This window comes from Erythrolamprus reginae, chromosome 2 (assembly GCF_031021105.1).
Source record: "Erythrolamprus reginae isolate rEryReg1 chromosome 2, rEryReg1.hap1, whole genome shotgun sequence".
Classification (NCBI taxonomy): Eukaryota; Metazoa; Chordata; class Lepidosauria; order Squamata; family Dipsadidae; genus Erythrolamprus; species Erythrolamprus reginae.
In genome coordinates, this window is record NC_091951.1 from 337,116,342 (window position 1) to 337,137,048 (window position 20,707).

Here is a 20,707-nt window from a genome sequence, read left to right on the forward strand (position 1 = left end):
GAGAAAAAACCCCAGCCCTCACCTGTTTTTGGAAATGGTTCAAGAGTGTGTATACACACACACACACAAGGGTGGGGAGTAGACAGGGATGGAAAAAGAGAGGAGAGTGTCTTAGGGTGTCATTTTGGTTGGTGGTGTGCCCCAGGATTTTGTAAATGTAAAAAATGTGCCGTGGCTCAAAAAAGGTTGAAAATCACTGCTTTAGAGCACTATACTGTATCTTAAACCTCAGCAACTAAAGATGTGAGGACTCCATCTCCCAGAATTCCCCAACCAAGTAATTCCCGGAGCTCATTGGACAAACACTGAATTACACCGCCCACCCCCACCCCCCAAGATCTCAGGCATGGAAGGAGCAGAAGAAACCGCCCAGGACAGAAGCTAGCCAAGGTTCATAAAAAGAGCGCCTTATCTGGACATGGGAGTTACGCAGATGTCACTGACATAGATTAAAGTCGCCTATTGCAACTCAGACTTGGGCATGTTTGTTCATATTTAATCATTAGCCAATCTCTCCCCTCCCCAGACACAAACAAAACAAAACAGACCTGTACAAGGTTACAGTTTGCAAAGTTCTTCACTTTGGCCTTTAGATGCCACTTCCATTTCCAAACTTTTCTCAGAAGTCTGAGTTGAGACAATTGCGAGAACCAAGAACCCGTGTAAAGAAAGCATAACAACAGCAGACCAGAGGCTGAGAAACAGACATAACAACAACAAGAACAACAACAACAACAACAACAACAACAACAGAGTTGGAAGGGACCTTGGAGGTCTTCTAGTCCAACCCCCTGCTCAGGCAGGAAACCCTACACTATTTCAGACAGATGGTTATCCAACACCTTCTTTAAAACTTCCAGTGTTGGAGCATTCACAACTTCTGGAGGCAAACTGTTCCACTGATCAACCGTTCTGACTTCCAGGAATTTTCTCCTTAGTTCTAAGTTACTTATCTCTTTGTTTAGTTTCCACCCCTTGTTTCTTGTTCGACCCACAGGTGCTTTGGAGAGTAGGTTGACTCCCTGTTCTTTGTGGCAACCCCTGAGATACTGGAACACTGCTATCATGTCTCCCCTTATCCCTTTTTTCATTAAACTAGCCAGGCCCAGTTCCTTTAACTGTTCTTCATATGTTGGTAAATCCACAGTAACTGAATTTAAACATGCCTGGGATAAACATATATCCATCCTAAGATAAAATATAGGAAATAGTATAAGGGCAGACTAGATGGACCAGGAGGTCTTTTTCTGCCATCAACCTTCTATGTTTCTATGTTTTAGCCTCCAGTTCCCTAATCTATCTATCTATTTATTTATTTATTGGATTTATATGTCGTCCCTCTCCGAAGACTCGGGGCAGCTAACAGCAATCATAAAACAGCGTACAATAATAATCCAATACTAAAAATGATTAAAAACCCCTTAATATAAAAAACCAAACATACATACAAACATACCATGCATAAAATTGTAAAGGCCTAGGGGGAAAGGGTATCTTAATTCCCCCATGCCTGGCAGCAGAGGTGGGTTTTAAGTAGCTTATGAAAGGCAAGGAGGGTGGGGGCAATTCTAATCTCTGGGGGGAGTTGGTTCCAGAGGGCCGGGGCCACCACAGAGAAGGCTCTTCCCCTGGGTCCTGCCAAGCAGCATTGTTTAGTTGACAGGACCCGGAGAAGACCCACACTGTGGGACGTAACTGGTCACTGGGATTCGTGCAGCAGAAGGTGGTCCCTGAGATAATCTGGTCCGGTGCCATGAAGGGCTTTATAGGTCATAACCAACACTTTATATGTCATAATCATCTTTGTCGTTTTTCTCTGCACTTTTTCTAGAGTCAGAAGTTCAAAATAGAGTTAAGGGTCTATTTCTAGAGTCAAGTTCTAGAGTCCCTAGTTCAAAATAGGAGTTAAGAATTTAATCTCCCCATCCACCCACCCAGCAGTGGAGACAAATCAGCCTGTGTGCAAATGCACACACAATATTCCCAGCAGTCCTTAAACCTCAACGAAAATTGCCCAGTGTCATTTCTATGAACGAGATTTTCCTATTGAGGTAATGGGTTTGCTACGCACAATCGTTAAGGATGACCGCTGCCACTCAAATACAATCCCAGTGACGCCCAATTTGGACCACCAGGTATTCTTTGCCCAACACCTCATTCAGGACCTAATTTTGAAGGAAGCAGCGGCCACACTGTGTGCTGTTTATAGGGCTCTTTTATACCCGGGGTGTGCTCTGAAGAGCATCTGCATATCCACGGATGCTCAGCTGTTGACCTCTGGCCCTCATTCAAGCAGCAGCTTTTCTTGGAAGCCTGTATTAAATCATTTTCCAGTTTCCATCTTCCGTATGCCCCTCCCCCACCATAATTAGAAGAATTGCTCAGAATCAGAAACAAGCCCCAAGGAGGAAATTGACTTGGGGGGGGGGAGGGGAGGGAACAGGAATTAAGCCCTTGCTTCCAATTATTTTCCCACGTGGAACAGAAACATAGAATATTGCAAAGTTGCCTTTCTGCAAGGTTATCGGGCGATTAATCTACCATATTGTAGATGGACATCTTTGAGTGTCAGTTGCTGGGAATTAAAATCAAGACTGGCTAATTGCTATTATTGGGGGTGGGGGTTGTTGTTATTTTTTTTTTTTTGATTGCTCCATCAGCCAATGTTTAGATTGGATTTAACCTTTTTTTAAAAAAATAAAAATCTACCAATCAATTTATTCCCAAGGACCTGAGATAAGCAGGTGTTGTTTGATGATTTTAGAAGTACAGTGTTCCCTCGCTTTTCACGGGGGATGCGTTCCGAGACCGCCCGTGAAAGTCCAATTTCCGCGAAGTAGAGATGCGGAAGTAAATACACTATTTTTGGCTATGAACAGTATCACAAGCCTTCCCTTAACACTTTAAACCCCTAAACTGCAATTTCTCATTCCCTTAGCAACCATTTAGATTATTACTCACCATGTTTATTTATTAAAGTTTATTAAAAAAAATATTTATTAAAGGCAGACGAAAGTTTGGTGATGACATATGACGTCATCGGATGGGAAAAACCGTGGTATAGGGAAAAAAACCCGCAAAGTATTTTTTAATTAATATTTTTGAAAAACCGTGGTATAGACTTTCCGCGAAGTTCGAACCCGCGAAAATCGAGGGAACACTGTATTGCCACAGGATGTAAGCTGTTCCAGGCACAGCTGCCATTTGCTGTTGACTGGTGGGATTTGTCAATGCCAATGATGGTGTTCAAGTGATGCTCATATGTTTTGGGATTGCACCCATGGTGTCTATTACTTATGGCACTACCTTTGCTTTCTTTTGCCCTAGTCCTTCTATTCCTATTTGCAGGTCGTTGTATTTTGTGATTCCCCCCCCAAGTTCTTTCTAATTTTTCCCCCTGCTGCCTTTAGGTACTTTTTATGATATTTTATTTCTGATTGGCTATGATGGAGGCAACCAAGGTCCTCCCATTTGCAGTCATTTTTACAAATACAACTAATGAAGGTTAAAGGCTGTGCTGGTGCTATTTTTTATGTTTGTTTATTTATTAGTTTGATTTCTAGGCTGCCCTTCTCTCAGGATTCATGTTATTGCTTTTAATCAGTAACAAGCAAGAAACATATTAATCAAGGGGCATTATTATTACCTAATTATTCATGAATAATACGGATTTCGCAATACAGCCTAAGAAGAAAATACATTGTATTTAAAGAAGGCACATTTAACATAACTTCACACTGGCATCAATAAAACAAAATCTGCTAGGGAAAAAAATGGCATCAGATTCATCATTAAGTTTGTTAACAAAAACAAACAGATCCATCCAACCCTTTAGAGCCCCAGATATTTAATTGTTAATGAACAATTTTTATATTTGTGTGACTGGAAGTTAAAGGTACATCTGTTTATTTCTCCATGCCAGCTTGTTTCTGATACCAGTGAGTTATTGGATCAGGCAATGATAAGGAAAGGTTAGGCCCTACCCATGAACCAAAATGTGCCAATACTTTTGGGAAAGAGATTCTGGACTATGGAGCATAAAGCAGGTAAAATCATTTCAGGTGTTAGGTTACTTTTGTAGTGAGGAAAGGAAGTTAACACCATCTTGGTCCTCAGCCTAAGCATTAAGGTATCTGGAACTATAATTGTCCATTTTTATAATAAGTAATACCTTTTGTTTCTTATTTCACAGTCTCCAAGAAATCAAAAATATCGTAATGAGCTTTGGGTAACATACACATTGATTTAACATATTCAGTCAATCTGTCCAAAGGCAACTGATGATCTATTAAAACATTTTCTCCCCATTGGACCATGAATGAAAGGTAGTTACAACAAGTATCAATATTAGACTATGCATGGCAATGAATCTCCTGTCATCCATTAGCTTAGATAGTGTGATGGCAAATAATGTTCACAAAGATGGCAAATGGTCAGAGAACAAGATGATCTACAGTATTTGCTGAGAACCTTTTCCCAATGCTGGCAGAACCACCAACCATTTCTTGGTGGTTTGTTACTGTAATTCTATAATATACATGGGTACAACACACTTTCTAGGATGAAAAGAAATTAAGCTTCCACACCTCGACAAAAGGCAAAAAATACATTATCGAACAGATTATCAAGACCTCTTTGTTATGGGAGTTGGGAGGCTTTTTCTGTGCAATATTCTAAAAATATTAAAGGTAGCATTGTTGTAAAGACATATACAGGTGTTAATATAAATCTATATTTTCTTTTATGTACACTGAGAGCATATGCACCAAGACAAATTCCTTGTGTGTCCAATCACGCTTGGCCAATAAAGAATTCCATTCTAAATTCTATTCTATATAAGTAGGTAGTTCTCATTGTATTTGGATTATGTACATTTCAAAATTAAAGAGTCTGAAGAACCAGCCGAGATCAATCGCCTATGCAGATTGCGCAGTGATTTCTATGAAGTGACCACAGGGGAATGGGAATATAGACACATGTCCACTCTGAAGATCTCGCACATCTATAATCACAGACAGCTGTCCCTTCACTAAGCAGAGACAGAATTCTTCACCTTTCCAATCAAGCAACGATTTCAGACAAAATCAACTTAGCCTTGCAGTCTCAACAGAGACCAAGTGAGAAGGCTTGGTTAGGACTTTTGTTTCCAAAGACACTGTCGAATTTACCTAGGTCAGCTTAACGTTTTATTAGCGTGTGGCCATTTTCGAAATGGCTCAGAAATTGGTAGCAGAGAAGCACGCTTTAAACCTCAATTAAGAAGGAGGTTATTTGACTTTAGAGAGAGAGAGAGCAAAATAGTGTCATTGAACTCCAACTGCAAGATAAACACTAAATCTAGTTTCTGGTGGTAGCTTTCAGATTATTAGCCTTAGCCAATGAAGTCTGTTTTGCAGTCAAAAAGGCATTTTTGATAGCTTCTTCTGCCAAAACAAATCTCCAGGGAAATGAATATATTATATGGGTCCCAGACTGCTTTGCGAAAAAATGGAAGGTCAACAAAGATTCCCACAAGGTATTATTTCGCTAATTGATCCCCTGTATACAAACAGATCTGTAGGTGTCTTAGGGAGCATTCGCACATGCTATCGCCAGCTGCCCTTTGCGTTTAGTAGCAGAAAGGGGGGGGGAGGCTTTAGTCTCTTGTGCCTAACACTACGCTGCGTTTATGTCTGAACGACCCTGGGATGAGCTGATGGTATTAGATTGCAACACGGCGCAGATATTACACGGCCATTCCACCAAAGAAGGTCTTCACTCCTCTGGGTCTAGAAAGCTTAGAACTAAGACGCCTCAAACATGATCTAAGTATTGCCCACAAGATCATATGCTGCAACGTCCTGCCAGTCAAAGACTACTTCAGCTTCAACCACAACAACACAAGAGCCCACAACAGATACCGCTCCAAACTTGACTGTAAAAAATACGACTTTAGTAATCGAGTTGTCGAAGCGTGGAATTCACTACCGGACTCCGTAGTATCTTCCCCTAACCCCCAACACTTTACCCTTAGACTATCCACGGTTGACCTCACCAAGTTCCAATGAGGTCAGTAAGGGGTGTGCATAAGTGCATCAGAGTGCCTACCATCCCCTGTTCTATTGTCTCTCCTATATCTTCTCTTCTATACCTATATATTTTCTGCTATTCTCTCATAGTTACATTTCACTCATTTATTTTCTCCTCTATTCCCCCTTTAATACATTCTACCTGATTATATCCTCTATAACCCTCATTGTGTATTATTGTGTATTGGACAAAACAAACAAACAAACAAACAAACAAACAAACAAACTACTACCAATCCGGCTGCATAGAGAAGAAATGCTATAGACAAAAGGCAGACAAACACACACAGAGTCCAGTTATTATTTACTCTCAGGTCCTATTGATTTCAATGGGGGGAGAAGAACGAAGTCTGCCTTTCAATCCTCCCCTCACAATCAATGGGACTTAAACGGGCTTTAATCGAGGCCGTAACTGCGCCATGCATTATTAACCGGTCGCGTCCCTCTCTTACACGGAAATATTTAAGCCTTCGCGCCGTACCCTCGCTCTCTCAACTCGACGCGGAAACCGGAGATACTACAGTTTTAAAAGAAGCCCGTAGGCAAAATTAAAAAAAAAATGCGAGGGCCAAAGGACAAAGCGTGTAAGCCCCAGGGAAAGGCGCGCGAATTTGCACGCTGCGGAGACACGAGGGGCTGCGGAAACACGAGGGGGTTGCCTTTGCAGGCGTCAAATAGGGGCGTGGTGGGTTTCCTCTGTGGTTGAAGCGCCTACCCGACGCCCAGGAAGTGCCCCACGGGAAGAAGAGACCCTTTGTCTCGCCCGCTTCGCAGCCTCCCTCGAGGGGGAAGGGCTGGAGGTTAATAAGGGGGTGGTAAAAGATTGAATGCTAGAATGTATGGTTTATTTTTAATGATATATGTGATTTTAGTAATGAGGTTTTTTTTTACTGTTTTACCTGTACAGTATTTATAACCCATTTTTAGCCGCTCAGAGTCCGTTTCGGAAAGAAGGACGGAAGAAAGAAAGAAAGAAAGAAAGAAAGAAAGAAAGAAAGAAAGAAAGAAAGAATCAATCGAGCTCCCCTCCTCGGGTGTTGATGGAAGCCAGGGCGCCAATATTGCCCGTCGTTCATGCAAAGGAAGATGCTACTGCCACTCCTTGGGAGTGGGGAAAACACGCGTGTCCATGTGTTGGAAGTGATGGGTTCCTTCTGAAGGGCTCTTTTCCTATTCCTACCTCTCCTCCGAGGTTGGGGATAAGGGAGAGAGGCGTTTCCCCCTCACCTTTCGACCTTACAGGGCCACCTGGACACGCAGTGTGTAGAGAGCGTACCTTAACTGGGATTATTCGTCCCTCCTTTCACTCTCCCGGCCTCCTTTCTCCCCTCGTGACGTTCCTCCTAATTGAAAATCGTTAAATTTAGGAGGGGTGGGTGGGGAGAAGGGAAGACCGGGAGGGAAAGCGAGTTTTGCATAAGTGTAATTTATCGCAAAGGTGAAAACAATTAACTGGCCTTTTTCTCGGAGCCACTGAAGACTCCAGGGAGCTTTCATGGCCCGCGACCCACTCCCACCCTCCTACAAGGCGGGTATATATATAAAAAAACTGCGCCGTGTTTTTGTTTCTGCTGTTTCCTTGTTAAAATGACACCTGCCAGACGCTCCCATTTTTAATTTTTTAATTTTTTATTTTAAAAAAGGGCGATTTCTATCGGGGTTCAGAAGCCTAAATCGACATTAAATATGAAAAGAAAAGCGAGACCGACTAAAAGCGGCTCTTCGCGCCCTGCGGGGCTAGAATATGCATTTTTAATAGCCTCCAGGAAAAGCCGGGGAGGGGAGGCGAGATGAGGGGGAGGAAAGAGAAAGCAAAGCTTCTTCCTTCAAGGAGGCGCTCCAACCCGTCAGTACGGCCACTTTGCCAACGCCGGCCAGCAGCGAAGCGACTTTGGGGGAATGGACTTAACCCAAAAGACTTGGGGAAATGGACTGACTCAAAAGACTTGGGGAAAATTGTCTGACCCAAAAGATTTAGGAAATTGACTGACCCAAAAGATTTAGGAAATTGACTGACCCAGAAGACTTGGAGAAATTGACGGACCCAGAAGACTTGGAGAAATTGACTGACCCAAAAGACTTGGGAAATTGACTAACCCACCTTGCTCCACGCCGGACACCGACGAAGCAATTTGGGGAAATGAACTTAATCCAAAAGTTGCGGGGTTGCCCCCAAGGTTGGGGCCGAACCACTTGACCACTTTTCAGTTGCCAGCTTGGTGAACACCCCGAATTATTTCCCCGCCCCCAATGATTCTCTCTTCGGCCCAGCTCACCAGAACCCCCGCGGATTCTTTTAATAATTGATAGAAATGTGGGAGGGGGCAGCTTTTGTTCCCCTTTCCCCCCTCGAAGCTTCTCCTCCGTAGTTTTGCTGGTCTTCGCGGTGACTCTATTCAGACGGGCCTTGTTTATTTACTCAATTGAATCAGTTGTGTAAATTTCGCACGGGGTGGAAATAAATGGAGCAGATGCGCAGGAAAAGGACCCCCACTACCTGGCCCCAAGATCTGAAACCATCAGATGGCAAGGGGGCTTTGCGCAAGAGGAGGAAAACCTCTTCCCTTCAAATACACTCTAAAAAGGGTGCGCGCGCGCGTGTATGTTTGTCTTTTCGTCCGGTTCCCGTTTTCCGGGCCGTGATTGGTAAGGGATCTAAACCGCGTGTGGGCTTAAATAGGGAAGGGGGCGCCAATGAAGAGTCTGCCCTCAATCCTGAATTGGAAAGCGCGGTTCAACCCCTTGGAACGGAACCAGACTGCTTCGCAACATGTGAGCCCGCGAGGCCAAATGCGCCGAATCTACAAACCGGGTCGAGTGGGAGTCCCTGGCTCTCATCAATCGACTTAAGAGGTTGCAATGTCAACCAGCGTTGAGTTGAATTGTCAGCCGGTGTTAAAAACTAAATAGCCTGGATATTTGACTATGCAGACAAAATATCCCATGTATCCCAGCGGCCAGTTAGGTCCCACAGAGTCGGCCTTCTCTAGGTCCCTTGGGCCAGACAATGTGGACTGGCGAGGGCCTAGAGGCAGAACCTTCTCTGTGGCAACCCCGGCCCTCTGGAACGAACTCCCTCCGAAGATACGTACCGTCCTCTCCCTCCTGGTCTTTCCTGAAGCCTTAAAAACCTACCTCTGCCGGCGGGCACGGGGACCGTAAGTGATGAGACTGTCTCCGGCGGATATTAGATATGATTGGACTGGGTGAATGTGCGTGAGTGTACATGGGGTCTTTTAAAATGTTTTTTTTAAAGTAAATTTTCATAACTTATATAGTTATTTAGATTTCTTATATATCGCTATATTTAATGTTGTACGCCGCCCTGAGTCGCCTCCAGAAGCATCTAATAAATAAATAAAATAAACTACTGATGAATAAAGCAGAATATTTGTTGCTCGGGGTTGAAAAACGATGGGTCTTTGATGCTCTTTGACCTTGGTGGTTTTGGTTTTTTTTTGCAGACTTCTTTTTTTCATTATCCAAACTAGGCAACGCCGTCAGTGCTGTTGGGAATCCCCGGTGTATTTCAACCTTCCCAGTTTCCGCCTACGGAAGCTGGAGGCGAAGTGACAGCCGGCGGAGAGGCAACCCTTGGCCGAAAATGGAGCCATTCCGCAGCGCTTACTGCGGGGCACCACATCTCGCAGCCCCCCCTCTAAAGTTGGCCTGAAGTATGACCCACTCTTCTCTCCGCCCCACTCCCCCTCCCCCGCCATCCACCTTTTCTCTGGCCTATTCTGGAACCAAGGCCATTTGAAGGTCAGCTGTTCCGAAAAAAACAAGCGAGAGGGTCTTTCTTCTCTGGTGTGGTTGGCTCCAGTAATCCCATCCAAAGACTCTTGACTTCCCAACAGGAATGCTTGAGGAATTCCCAGAAGGAAGAGAGGAGACCGTGTGGCTTCCCCCCCCCCCCATATTTCACTCACTTTTGTAGCATTTTAGTAAATCCAATAAATAAACATTTTTTTGACAAATCAAATCACTCACTTTTGTAGCATTGTAGTAAGTCCAATAAATAAGCACAAAACATATCAGGAAAGACTTCGTGAACTCAATCTGTATAGTCTGAAGGACAGAAGGGAAAGGGGGGACATGATGGAAACATTTAAATATGTTAAAGGGTTAAATAAGGTTCAGGAGGGAAGTGTTTTTAATAGGAAAGTGAACCCAAGAACAAGGGGACACAATCTGAAGTTAGTTGGGGGAAAGATCAGAAGCAACTTGAGAAAATACTATTTTACTGAAAAAGTAGTAGATGCTTAGAACAAACTTCCAGTAGACGTGGTTGGTAAATAATCCACAGTCACTGAATTTAAACATGCCTGGGATAAACATGTCCATCCTAAGATAAAATACAGGAAATAGCATAAGGGCAGACTAGATGGACCACGAGGTCTTTTTCTGCCGTCAATCTTCTATGTTTCTATGAATAAAAACTTTAACATTTAGGAACATTGACAGTACTGTAAGGCGGAATTTATAGTTTGATAAATGAGAGATTTGTGCGATGATTGGCCACCTGGAAAAGATTGTAGTCCAGAGGAAGGGGTAGCTGCTTACTTCTGGGTAAGGGGATGTCTATCCAATTCCCTTGCAGCTCACAAATCTTCTATGTTTCTATAAATATTTTTTTTGACAAATCCGGTCACTTACTTTTGTAGCATTTTAGCAAGTCCAATAAATATATATATATATATTTTAGAAATAAGATCAAAATTCGGTCACCCTGCAGCCAGCTAGCATCACAAGGGAAAACTCAAGAGAACGAGGAACTGACCATAAACGGAGAGAAAAGGGATTTGCTTCCTGGTCCTGGCGCTCGGTTTATTAGGCTGGCTGAGAACACCGCATAAAAAAGTCTGGTCGATATGCATTTCAGACGTTTCTCACGTTAATTATCGCCGCTAAGAACGAATGAGAAAGCGGAAAGGGGAGGGGGAGGAAGGAAAAGAGGAGGGGAGGAGAGAGAGAGAGAGAGAGAGAGAGAGAGAGAGAGAGAGAGAGGAGCTCATCTGCGGACGCGCCGGTGTTTTCAAACTGTCTTGTTAGGAAAGGGGTGACAAGCGTAGACACACGCTCACACACGAACAAAGGACGCCTATCTCGCCAGCCACATCTCGCCTCCATAACGCACCAGCTCACAACCACAGCCAAACTCGGGCAGTTTGTATCTCCTGCACCGTCACCCGCTTGCGGGTTTCCCACAAGCTCGTAATTAAACGTGGAGCAGGGATGCTAATTAATAATAAATCGCCGGCAGACGTGCCAGATAAAACTCCCCTCTTTCCCTGCCTCCCTCCCTCCGAGGCCTTGGAAAGACAAGGGTGCAAAGCGAGCGCCTCTAAATATATACAAGACATAATGAGGGAGAGGGAGGGGGAGGATGAGGACAGGAGGGGAAGGAAGGGAAAAAAAGAGATTTAGGAGCCGAGCTCCTTTCAGCGGAGGAGGCATCGCTGGGAGCCACTCGCTGGCTTTCTCTCCCCTCCCCCCACTAATCAATACCAGCGAACGATTAATTGCTACAGGCCAGAATCCATCAAACACAGGTGAATGAAGCAATTGTCAGAAATAGGCGGGATTTCTCTCCTCTCAACCCCTACCCCCCCCGCCCCGCATTTACTTAAATACATTTGTAAACATTCCTGGATGGGCTCGCTCGCTCTGCAGGCAACGGGGTCGCTTATAAACAAAAGATCGCCTAGGATTAAGAAGGCGACGCGCGGCGTTTGACACAAGCGACAGCAAATAGCAAAGAAAACGATGTTTATATCGGTGCACATTCTCGCATTTTGAGTCCCTCTTCCTCCCCCGTTTATTATATTTATTGGTTATTTATTTATTTTTTCCAGAGTGGTCGAATGCATCTTTTGCAAGGCTCCTGATTTGAGAAATCACGCGTTTTCGTGGAAAGGTCTCCAAAGCTTGAGACCTTTAAAGGCCACGTAGCCTCAAGGGAGAAAGACGCGTCCCCCCTCTTAAACCTGGCCAAAATTAAGTCTTTCTCCAAACGGATCCTTCCCGCACCCCCCGTCCCAAATAGATTGAGTGTATTTTTCCCGACATGCGTAACATTAACGTGCATAAGCGCACCATCGTGCCTACGGTCCCTGTCCTACGGTCCTATTGTCCAAATTTACCAATACCTACTTTGCTTTCTGTTTATACCGCGCCTATTATCTTGCACACGTTTGGGCAAATAATTATATGAAATAAGGTGTCAAATGGTCGACAGGTCTTCTCGAGCCTTAGAACAATAGAGAGGCGATTTCCCGCCGCGGCCGCTAGAGGGCGCTGGCGAACAACTCGGCACACATCAAAAGAACAATATCGGCGTACCCACAACACAAGCGATTGTTCTCGCACTCTCCGCTTCGAATGTATCCAATCTGTTCTGCAGAAAACAGCGCTCGTTTCTTCCTCCCCCCCCTCCCCGTTTCCATCCCTCCCATTTATTTGGTGGCTTAAACGCTCAGCGCCTCATTTTTCACAACCCGATCGTGAATTTTAATTGATTCACCAACACACACACACACCCTGCTTCTCCTCCGCGACTTTGAGACGTTTTGCACAAATAGTCGAAACAAAGAAGAAAAGGGAGAAAATATTCATTTCCCACAGCTGTCCGCATAAAGCACGGACGCCCCCGCGTTAATCTCGCTGTAGTGTTTGAGCCGAGGGGGAAGCCGCCCTCCGGCGTTGCACCGCACGCGTGTCTAACGGTACACACATAAAAACACAAGTGCTGAACGGAGCGCAGAGGCTAGGAAGGCGCAACCCCGTGGAAAACCCACGCTGCTTTTCAAAGCACAAGTACCGTCGCCGTACTAAGGAGAGGAAAGGAACCAACCCCCCCCCCCCCCGCCGCCTTCTTCTTTAAGAAGTTTACAGAGAGACTATTGGGACAATGCACACACACACACAAACACACACACACAAGCAAGCCTTTTGACCCAACGCAACACTCCAGAAGACGTTGTAGCCTTCTGATGGCGGTGCTCGGAGGTTCAACCCCCTCTCCTCCCGAAAGGATCCGGAAGAAAGGAAAGGGTCGCCCGCCAGAGCAACAGAAGCACCCGGCTCTTAAGCCCAGGTCAGAGGCGTGCGAAGCGGGGGAGCGACCAAGGCGTTGTCTTGTTAGCATCCCCCAGCGGAAACCTCTGAGACAAGGGTCAGGGGATACTCAGCCAAGTTCAAACTCGAGCCTGGGCGCTCTTACAGATGGAGAACTCAAGTCGCCCCTCCGCACGTATGTAGCAGGCGCCAGTTCGCAGGCACGTGGGTAGACGTCTTCCCTCCCCTCCAGAGCCCCCTCTGGACATTTGGGGGCTCTTTGGTCACCCCCCCACCCCCAGGCGAGCCACTTACCCGCAAGTCTTAAGGCTGACATCCTCTGGAACTCGGGTTCCTGCAGCCATTTCCACATTCTTCGGAAGGTCTCCCTGCCCGATTTCAGTTTACTCCAAGGCTTAGGGTTCCTTAGAAGGTCTGAAAGGGTCCCCTGAGAACGGCACAGCACCCGCTGGGCGAAGATGGCCTGGGGGATGCTGTAGCGCTTCAGCTCGGCGGTGATCCTCTGCGCCACTTCTTTGGTGTTGATCTCCTCCAGCTGGCCCGAGTTGCTCACCTGACCGCCCGAGGAGGAAGGTGGCCTCTCCCGGCTGGAAGCCAAGATGGGCCCGTGGGGCTGCGGGTGGCCGCCGGGGTGATGCATCCCGTTCAGGTGAGCCATCATCGGCGCCGGAGGGGTGGCCAGGCCCCGCGAGAGGTGTTGGTCGCTCCGGCTCAGCATGGCCGGGTGGGCTTCGAAGTTGGGGCTGAGCATCTTGTCGGGGATGGACGGCCCGTAGTTGTGGAGGCCCTGCTGGGGGTTGTGGAGGGAGCCCAGGCCGTTGCCCAGCGGCGAGAGGCTCTGGCCCATGCCGGTCATCTCTTTGTAGGGCCCGTAGAGGTTGTTCATGGCCGGGAGCCCCCGCTCGTCTCGCATCAGGGTGAAGCTGCCGCTGACGTTGCCCGAGAGGCGCTGGTGGTGCTGGTGGGGATGGTGGGCGTGCGGGTGGTGGGCGTGCGGGTGATGGTGGTGATGGTGGTGGGCGTGCGGGTGATGGAACTTATCCGAGACGGTGGAGATGGGCGGCAGGGGCTGGAGAGGCGTCAGCGTGGTGTAAGTGCTGGCCATGCCCAGGCCGGGAGGCGAGGAATCGCACGGCATGCTCATGGCGTGGTGCAGCGGGATGGAAAGCTCCGGCCGGTAGTCCCCGGCCCCGTCCAGCAACGAAGCCATGCTGCTCACCATGGCCGAACGCGAGGAGGCGGAGACCAGCTCCTGGTGGGAAGGCGGCGGCGGAGGGCCCGGCGGCGGCGGCGCGGGAGGCGGGTGGACCCGGAGCGGGCCGGCGGCGCTCCTGCCCGGCGGGTGGTGGTGAGGGCTCGGGCTGCCCATCAACTCCTGCTCAGGGCCGGCCGGGCCGTGCAAGCCGCCCAGGCTCTCCATTGTCAGCTCTGGGTTCATGGCGCAGCTCTCCAGCTCTTTGGTGAGGCATCGATAGGGGGTGCAGACAGCCTTCATTCAGTCCATGGGGCGAGCCGGGGGCGGCGGCGGGCAGGCGGCCGAGGCTCCAGGGATGTGCTGGGCGGGCGGGCGGAGGGGGGGGGGGGCGGGGAAGAGAGCGAGCGAGCGCTCCGGGCGCCCGGCGGCTGCTGAGGTGATGGTGGCGGCAGCGGCGGCGGTTCGTTTCCAGCTCTCGCCGCCTCTTGGCTGACAGGAAAGGCGGGAGGGGAGGGGGGTTGCTGTCGCTCTAAGGCCTCTCAGTTGTACCCGCGGGGGTGCGTGGGTGTGTGGGGGGAGGGAAAGGAAGCCCCCCCGGCCTGGCCGCGCCTCAGCCTGCCCAGCGCCTCGGCTGCCTCCTCGCCATGTCCGAGCCCTAGCCGGCCCTTCCGTCTTCTGCTGGAGCCGAGCGGGAGCTGTCCAGAGTTGCGCTCGCGCCTCGCTTGCCCCGCCTCCCCTCCCTTTAAGCCCCGCCTCCACCTCCCCGGCGCGGGGAGTGAGGGAGTGTGCTGATTGGGGCGGGGGGAGGGGAGGGGGGCAGGGCGGAGTGCGCGCGCTCTCCTCTCCCGATTGACCAGCTTCTCGCCCAATCCAAAACTCGGAGAGGAGGGAGGCAGGGAAAAGGCCCAGCTTGCTACACAATGGCCCGGCCAATGACGAGAGCCGTCAGGGGGGCGTCGGGCGGAGCCTGGCCCTCCTCGGAGGCTTTCCAATCTTGCCTGAAGAAGATTCCTCAGGCGCCTGCTGGGGCCTCTGAACGCCGCTGAGAGGGGGATGAAAAGAGCGGCGCGGCCTCTCGAGCGAAGCGGCCGAGCCCGGGGCAGTCGCCCCGCGCTTGGGCGCGAGCCGGGACCCGTGCCTCGCACAAAGGGAGCGAGGGGGACGGACAACGGTGGCGTCGTGGAAAGGGCGGCAGAGCCACGCCCCGAAGCTAAATAATCACAATAATAATAGTACAGTAGTAGTATAGTAGTAGTGGTGGTGTCGTAGTGGTACTAGTAGGAGTGGTGGTAGTAGTACTGTAGTAGTAATAATAGTAGTATTAGGCGCTTCGCCGGGTCTCCACAGACTCGCCTCGCCTCTCATGAGGGGAAGCGGGCGGAGGCGTCTTGGCCGCTGAGGCAAAACGGGAGGCTGGTTTCCCCCCCCCCCCCCTCGCCCTCCGAAAGGCAGTCTTGTCAATCTTGGGCGCTCCAGCAGGCGACGTCCCGAGCGGCCTTTACGCAGAAACCTCCCTCTCCCACCCACAGCTCGAGCCCTGTCTGGAACGCCGCCTCGCCTTCCCACCGAGCGCGTCAACCGTGGGCAGGCGGGCGCTCTCGCTCTCCTTTCTCCGGGCAGAGGTTGCGAAGAGGGTGTGTGTGAGAGAGGGAAAAGACGGTCTTCGCGCGGCGCCCAACTTCGCCGAAGTTGCCTTTCCTCGATGAGGCCGCCGAGGTAGCGTCTTCACCCGCCTTTCAGCGGCATTCGGGCGGGCTGACCGGTCCCCCCCAAAAAACAGCAACCATCCAACCGCGCCGATAAAGCAGGTGCAAATCTCTCTTTCCGGAGAGGCGATCCTAAGGTTGGGTTGCTGTGGATCTCAACGCATAGTCCGCCCACCCCCCGACTGCTGCTTCTAATGAAATCGCCATAGAAACGCTCTTCCAGGACATCTACCCCACTGATGCTAACGTTATCGTAAAGGTCCGGGCACATTTGCTATCAGAGAAGGGGCGGGGGGGGGGTCTCCGCCCCTAACCAAAACTTGCTTTGCAAAGACTGTCGGGTAGCAAATGCAGCCGATCCCGTCCTAAAGCGAGTTGCGCTCGTCACGGCGGGTGCTGAGTCCTGAGCCGGCCCTCAATTCACCTCCGCTTGTACGTTGTATTGATTCTGCAAGACGGGAGAGGTTGGAAGGCACCTTAGCGCCCCCTCCTCTTTCCTCTAGGAAACAGGGAAGGGTCTTAGTCCAGCGTAGCTACTTCTGCTGATCACCGGCTGCCAGCAGTTTGGCAGGTCGAATCTCAGTAGGCTCCAAGGTTGGCTCAGTGGTATGTAAGTCTAAGTGCTATTGCTATTGTAGTCTAACTCTGCTCACTGCTAGGAGTTTGATCCTGACCAGCTCAAGATTGACTCAGCCTTCCATCCTTCCGAGGTGGGTAAAATGAGGATCCAGACTGCTGGGGGCAATAGGCTGACTCTGTAAACCGCTTAGAGAGGGCTGGAAAGCCCTTAAACCGCTTAGAGAGGGCTGGAAAGTCTAAATGCTATTGTTGACTTAGTCCAGCACGTAAGTACTAAACTTGGGCTGGGCTGAACCAGGTTAGTTACACCTGCCGGATGGGGGAAAAAACTGGAATGATCACAAAAGGCTTAGCTGACACTCTTGGCTTTTTTTAAGCTTTTCCAGAGAGAAAGTGATGCCTCAAAGGTTGGCCCGGGATATTTCTGAAGGGGGGGGAGGGAAGTGGCGGGGGTGCCTAGACCCATAGCAGCAAGAGACCAATCCCTCTTGTTTTAAAGGATCGTGCTTGCTCTTCAAGTAAATCTTAAGGGCCGGAGAAACTCGGAAGGCTTGTAACATAGGAAATGCAATAGAGGACTGCTTTCCGTTTTCCACTCATCCCATTGGCTGGGAATTAAAAAAAACCCCTTCAAATCAGTCCAGGCTGGGCCCAAACCGCTTTCCAGGAAAGGCGCCTGGGCCTCGAGTTGTTCAGAATCCCACCCGCCACAAATTAATGAAAAGGTGGAACGACGGTGGAAGAGGCTGTGGCAAGAATCCGGTAGAAAAAAGGTGGCTGTAAAATAATAACGGGAAGGGTTTCCAACAGTGATATATTACCCCTCTTCTACAGTTGCTGTTTATGCAATACATTAACAAAATAATATTTGAGGAAAGGTGTGTGTATTTGTCCAGGACTATAGATACTCTCAGGGTTATGTTCCGATCCAGAAGCACCATCCTAAATTCCTTTTCTTAAAAGTAACCTCATTGGGTTTGATATGGCTCAGCTTGATTGGGTTTTCAGATTGAAAACTTCCCATTTTTAGTCCGCAATTCATCCTTGTCAATTTAGCTAAACGCGCCTTGCAGCTTCACTCTCCAGTAAGCAAGCAACCTCGACTGACTTTACATGAAAGTAAAGCTCACCGGATTGCGGTGCGGTTGGGCCATTTTAGGACTCTCTTAACAACTAGCTTCGGCCCAGCCTGGTCCCCTTTTCATTGCTTGGGGGAATTTCTTAAGTAAGGGGAAAGGGATCGCCGTTCAAAACTCATGGACCCCGCTTGGCTAACCGGCCGGCAGTCCAAAAGTTTCGGCTTCTTCGCGAGGGGGTGGGAGGCGTGGGGTGTAAGAACAGGTTGCCCCCCTCCGTAGAAGGGTTGAACCCGGCTGAGGTTGCGCAGATGTTGCCTTTGTCTAAAGAGACAGCAATTAAGGAGAGGGGGGCGCATAAGTTTGAAAAGCGTGACCTATTTTCTTTTGATCAGCTGTCAACGGAAGAGCGGGGGGTCTTCTCAAGACAGCCCCTTTCCAACTACTTCCAGCTGTTAGAGAAAAACCTGGCTTAGAAAACAATTTGGGGCGGGCTGCGGAGAAAGGAGTCCCACTTTGGGATTAGAAGTACTTCTCCCTCTCCCCCGGCAAAAATCAGCGTTGAAAAATACCGGCCCTCCCGAAGCATTTTGTGCGTAAGGGGACGCGCCGAGCGCCCTTCTTTCTTCTGAAAACACAAAACTTGGAAACCAAGTTTATTCTGGAGTAAACAAAATTGTGTAGGTTTAATTGTGATTTGTTTCCAAAGCGAGGCTGGGGAAGGATTACTCGAAGGATAATGCTAACGACCACAAAACACGGAACCGATTGGCCAAAAACAACAAATCTCTTTAGTTAAAATAAAATCCACGTGGGGGGATGGAATGTCCTTCCGATTAAATTGCCTAAAAATGGAATAAAAATGGAAATCTTAGAGTGCAGTTTCGAATGGGTTTATTTCTAAAGTGACTTCTCAGGCCAAGTGTATAAAACCAGGTTATAAGGATGGCAACTGTAAATTCACAGTAGGCTTTCCTTGTCCAGCTAAATTATAGTGGTGATTTCCAAGCCTTTCTGGCTTTATGGGGCTGTGAAATCTCTCTCTCCCATGCATATATTATATAGGTAGGTGTACACACAAGAGCACGTTCATATGTACGCACACACACACGCTTAATAAACATACCAAGGAAAAATTATAAAAATATCAATCCAGTAATTTTCATTTTTGTAGTTCGATTCAACAAAAACCGTCACATTTATTTCCCACCATCGTTTAGGCTCATACCAATACTGTACTTCTTCGTTCACTTCTATTGCATTATACTATTCAATGAAATAAAAACGATTCTTATAAATTGGTTATATTTTTTAAAAATAAGCAATGAAGTTACTAATCCACTTGTTGAGATTTTGCAGGGAAGGCCTGCTACAATTCCTTTAAAATAAAAACTTGGCTAAAATGGATCAAAATAAGTTTGAGATATTAGGAAACATAGAAACATAGATTGACCGCAGAAAAAGACCTCATGGTCCATCTAATCTGCCCTTATACTATTTCCTGTATTTTATCTTAGGATGGATATATGTTTATTCCAGGCATGTTTAAATTCAGTTCCTGTGGATTTACCCAACCCATTCTGCTGGAAGTTTGTTCCAAGCATTTACTACACCTACTAGGAGGACTCTAATTTGGGATTTGGGAAGAAAAAAATCAGATCCGAATCCAATGCGGTCGCCCGGTTTTGCCTGACAGACTCTTAAAATTTCCCCCGTTTCACATCGCTGATTGTAAAGATATTTGGGGAGGGGGCAGTCTAGGTTTTTGAGGACATTTCTAAGGTGCTTTGGAGCAAAATTAAAATATCATAATCATCACCGTCTCTCTACCTTGTCATCTTTCACACTTCCGGCAGAATTGATTGGGGGGAAAGTTGGCCTTAGATTTCCCCCCCTCCACCTTTTGACGGTCCAGTTGGAATCCGGTTTTCCACCAGAAGCCTGATATTGCTTATTAAAAATTAACCTTCCCCCCTCTCCACCCATTTCTGGAAAGCCTTCGGATTCACCTTCCGCGCCCTGGAAGACGCCCAGCTCGGTAGAGGAAGTGACCGAAACAACCGCTTCGCCCAGGAGAAGGAAAGTCCCCTTGCAAGGCTTGCCGTGCGTCGAGAAGGATTTACGCCCAAGAGTCGTTTGGCGTTTAAAATAGGCCCAGCTGGGCTCCCTAGAACTTACTTCCAAAGAAGAGCGCGCGTTCAACAGGGGACGCTACAAGTAGCTTTGCCCGGGTCTGGGTCAAGCGGGTCGTTCCACTGGCTTTCGTGCGCCTCGCTTTCAAGTCCCTTAGCGTTTTTTGCGGAACCCCTCCGTTGGGCGACGGCTTAGAGGAAATGCTCGCCCCAAGGAGGAGGGGGGTGCCTTTGGGCTCGACGGCCTCCCCTTCGGCTTCTGATACCCCATCCCAGTCCCGAAGGGGCGGGGCGCCTTTCTCTTCCTCCGGGGAGGCGGAGAAGCGCCAGCGAGCGAGCTGGAGGGGAAGGTTGGAGAAAGAGCGCAGCCGGGAAAGGGAGCCCCGGGATCACGTGTTGGGGGGGGGGTGAGTTGAAAGGTTGCGCGTTCCCACGTCTGTCTCGATCGGGCTTCTTTTCTTGCTGGGTCTTGGCCCGGTCTGCCCCAGCGCATCCTTCTCCTTAAACCCGGGGTCGGTTCCAAAAGGTTTGTATAGTAAATGGCACGCGGGCGCGCAACCACAGCAGGTTAAAATGGCTTTGGTCTGCAATTGGGGATTGAACCCTTGCGCCTTTGCGCGCTTTTCTTCTCCCTCCCTTTCCCACGGGACTTTTCTAGGGCCATTTTTGAAGAAAGTGGGTCCTCATCCAATTGGGAAGCGCTGCCTCGTCGCCCTGTGAATACCGGAGGAGAAAGAACCGGAACCTTGGGCAGTTGCGCGCCATTCATACGAACGAGAATAAAATACGCATTCCATTTTGACGCTCTCTTCTTCGCTACGTTTTATTCAACGGTAGGACTAAGCGAGGGAGGAAAGTTCAACCGCCTTGACGA

At 48.5% G+C, this 20,707-nt stretch overlaps 1 protein-coding gene and 1 long non-coding RNA gene across 2 annotated transcripts in view; both read right to left on the reverse strand.

Annotated features, from left to right (window-relative positions):
• Window positions 1-14,640, reverse strand: part of ONECUT2 (one cut homeobox 2) — an 83,514-nt gene extending 68,874 nt beyond the window's left edge. Inside the window, exon 1 of the mRNA XM_070743516.1 lies at window positions 13,440-14,640. Within this exon, the coding sequence (XP_070599617.1) occupies window positions 13,440-14,640 (1,201 nt within the window). The remainder of the gene's footprint in view (window positions 1-13,439) is intronic.
• Window positions 14,641-18,474: 3,834 nt separating this feature from the next.
• LOC139159052 (uncharacterized) lies at window positions 18,475-20,166 on the reverse strand. The gene is made up of 2 exons (XR_011557800.1): window positions 19,880-20,166; window positions 18,475-18,546 (listed from the first exon to the last, which is right to left on the reverse strand). It is a non-coding gene; the product is annotated as an uncharacterized lncRNA (long non-coding RNA).
• Window positions 20,167-20,707: the final 541 nt, after the last annotated feature.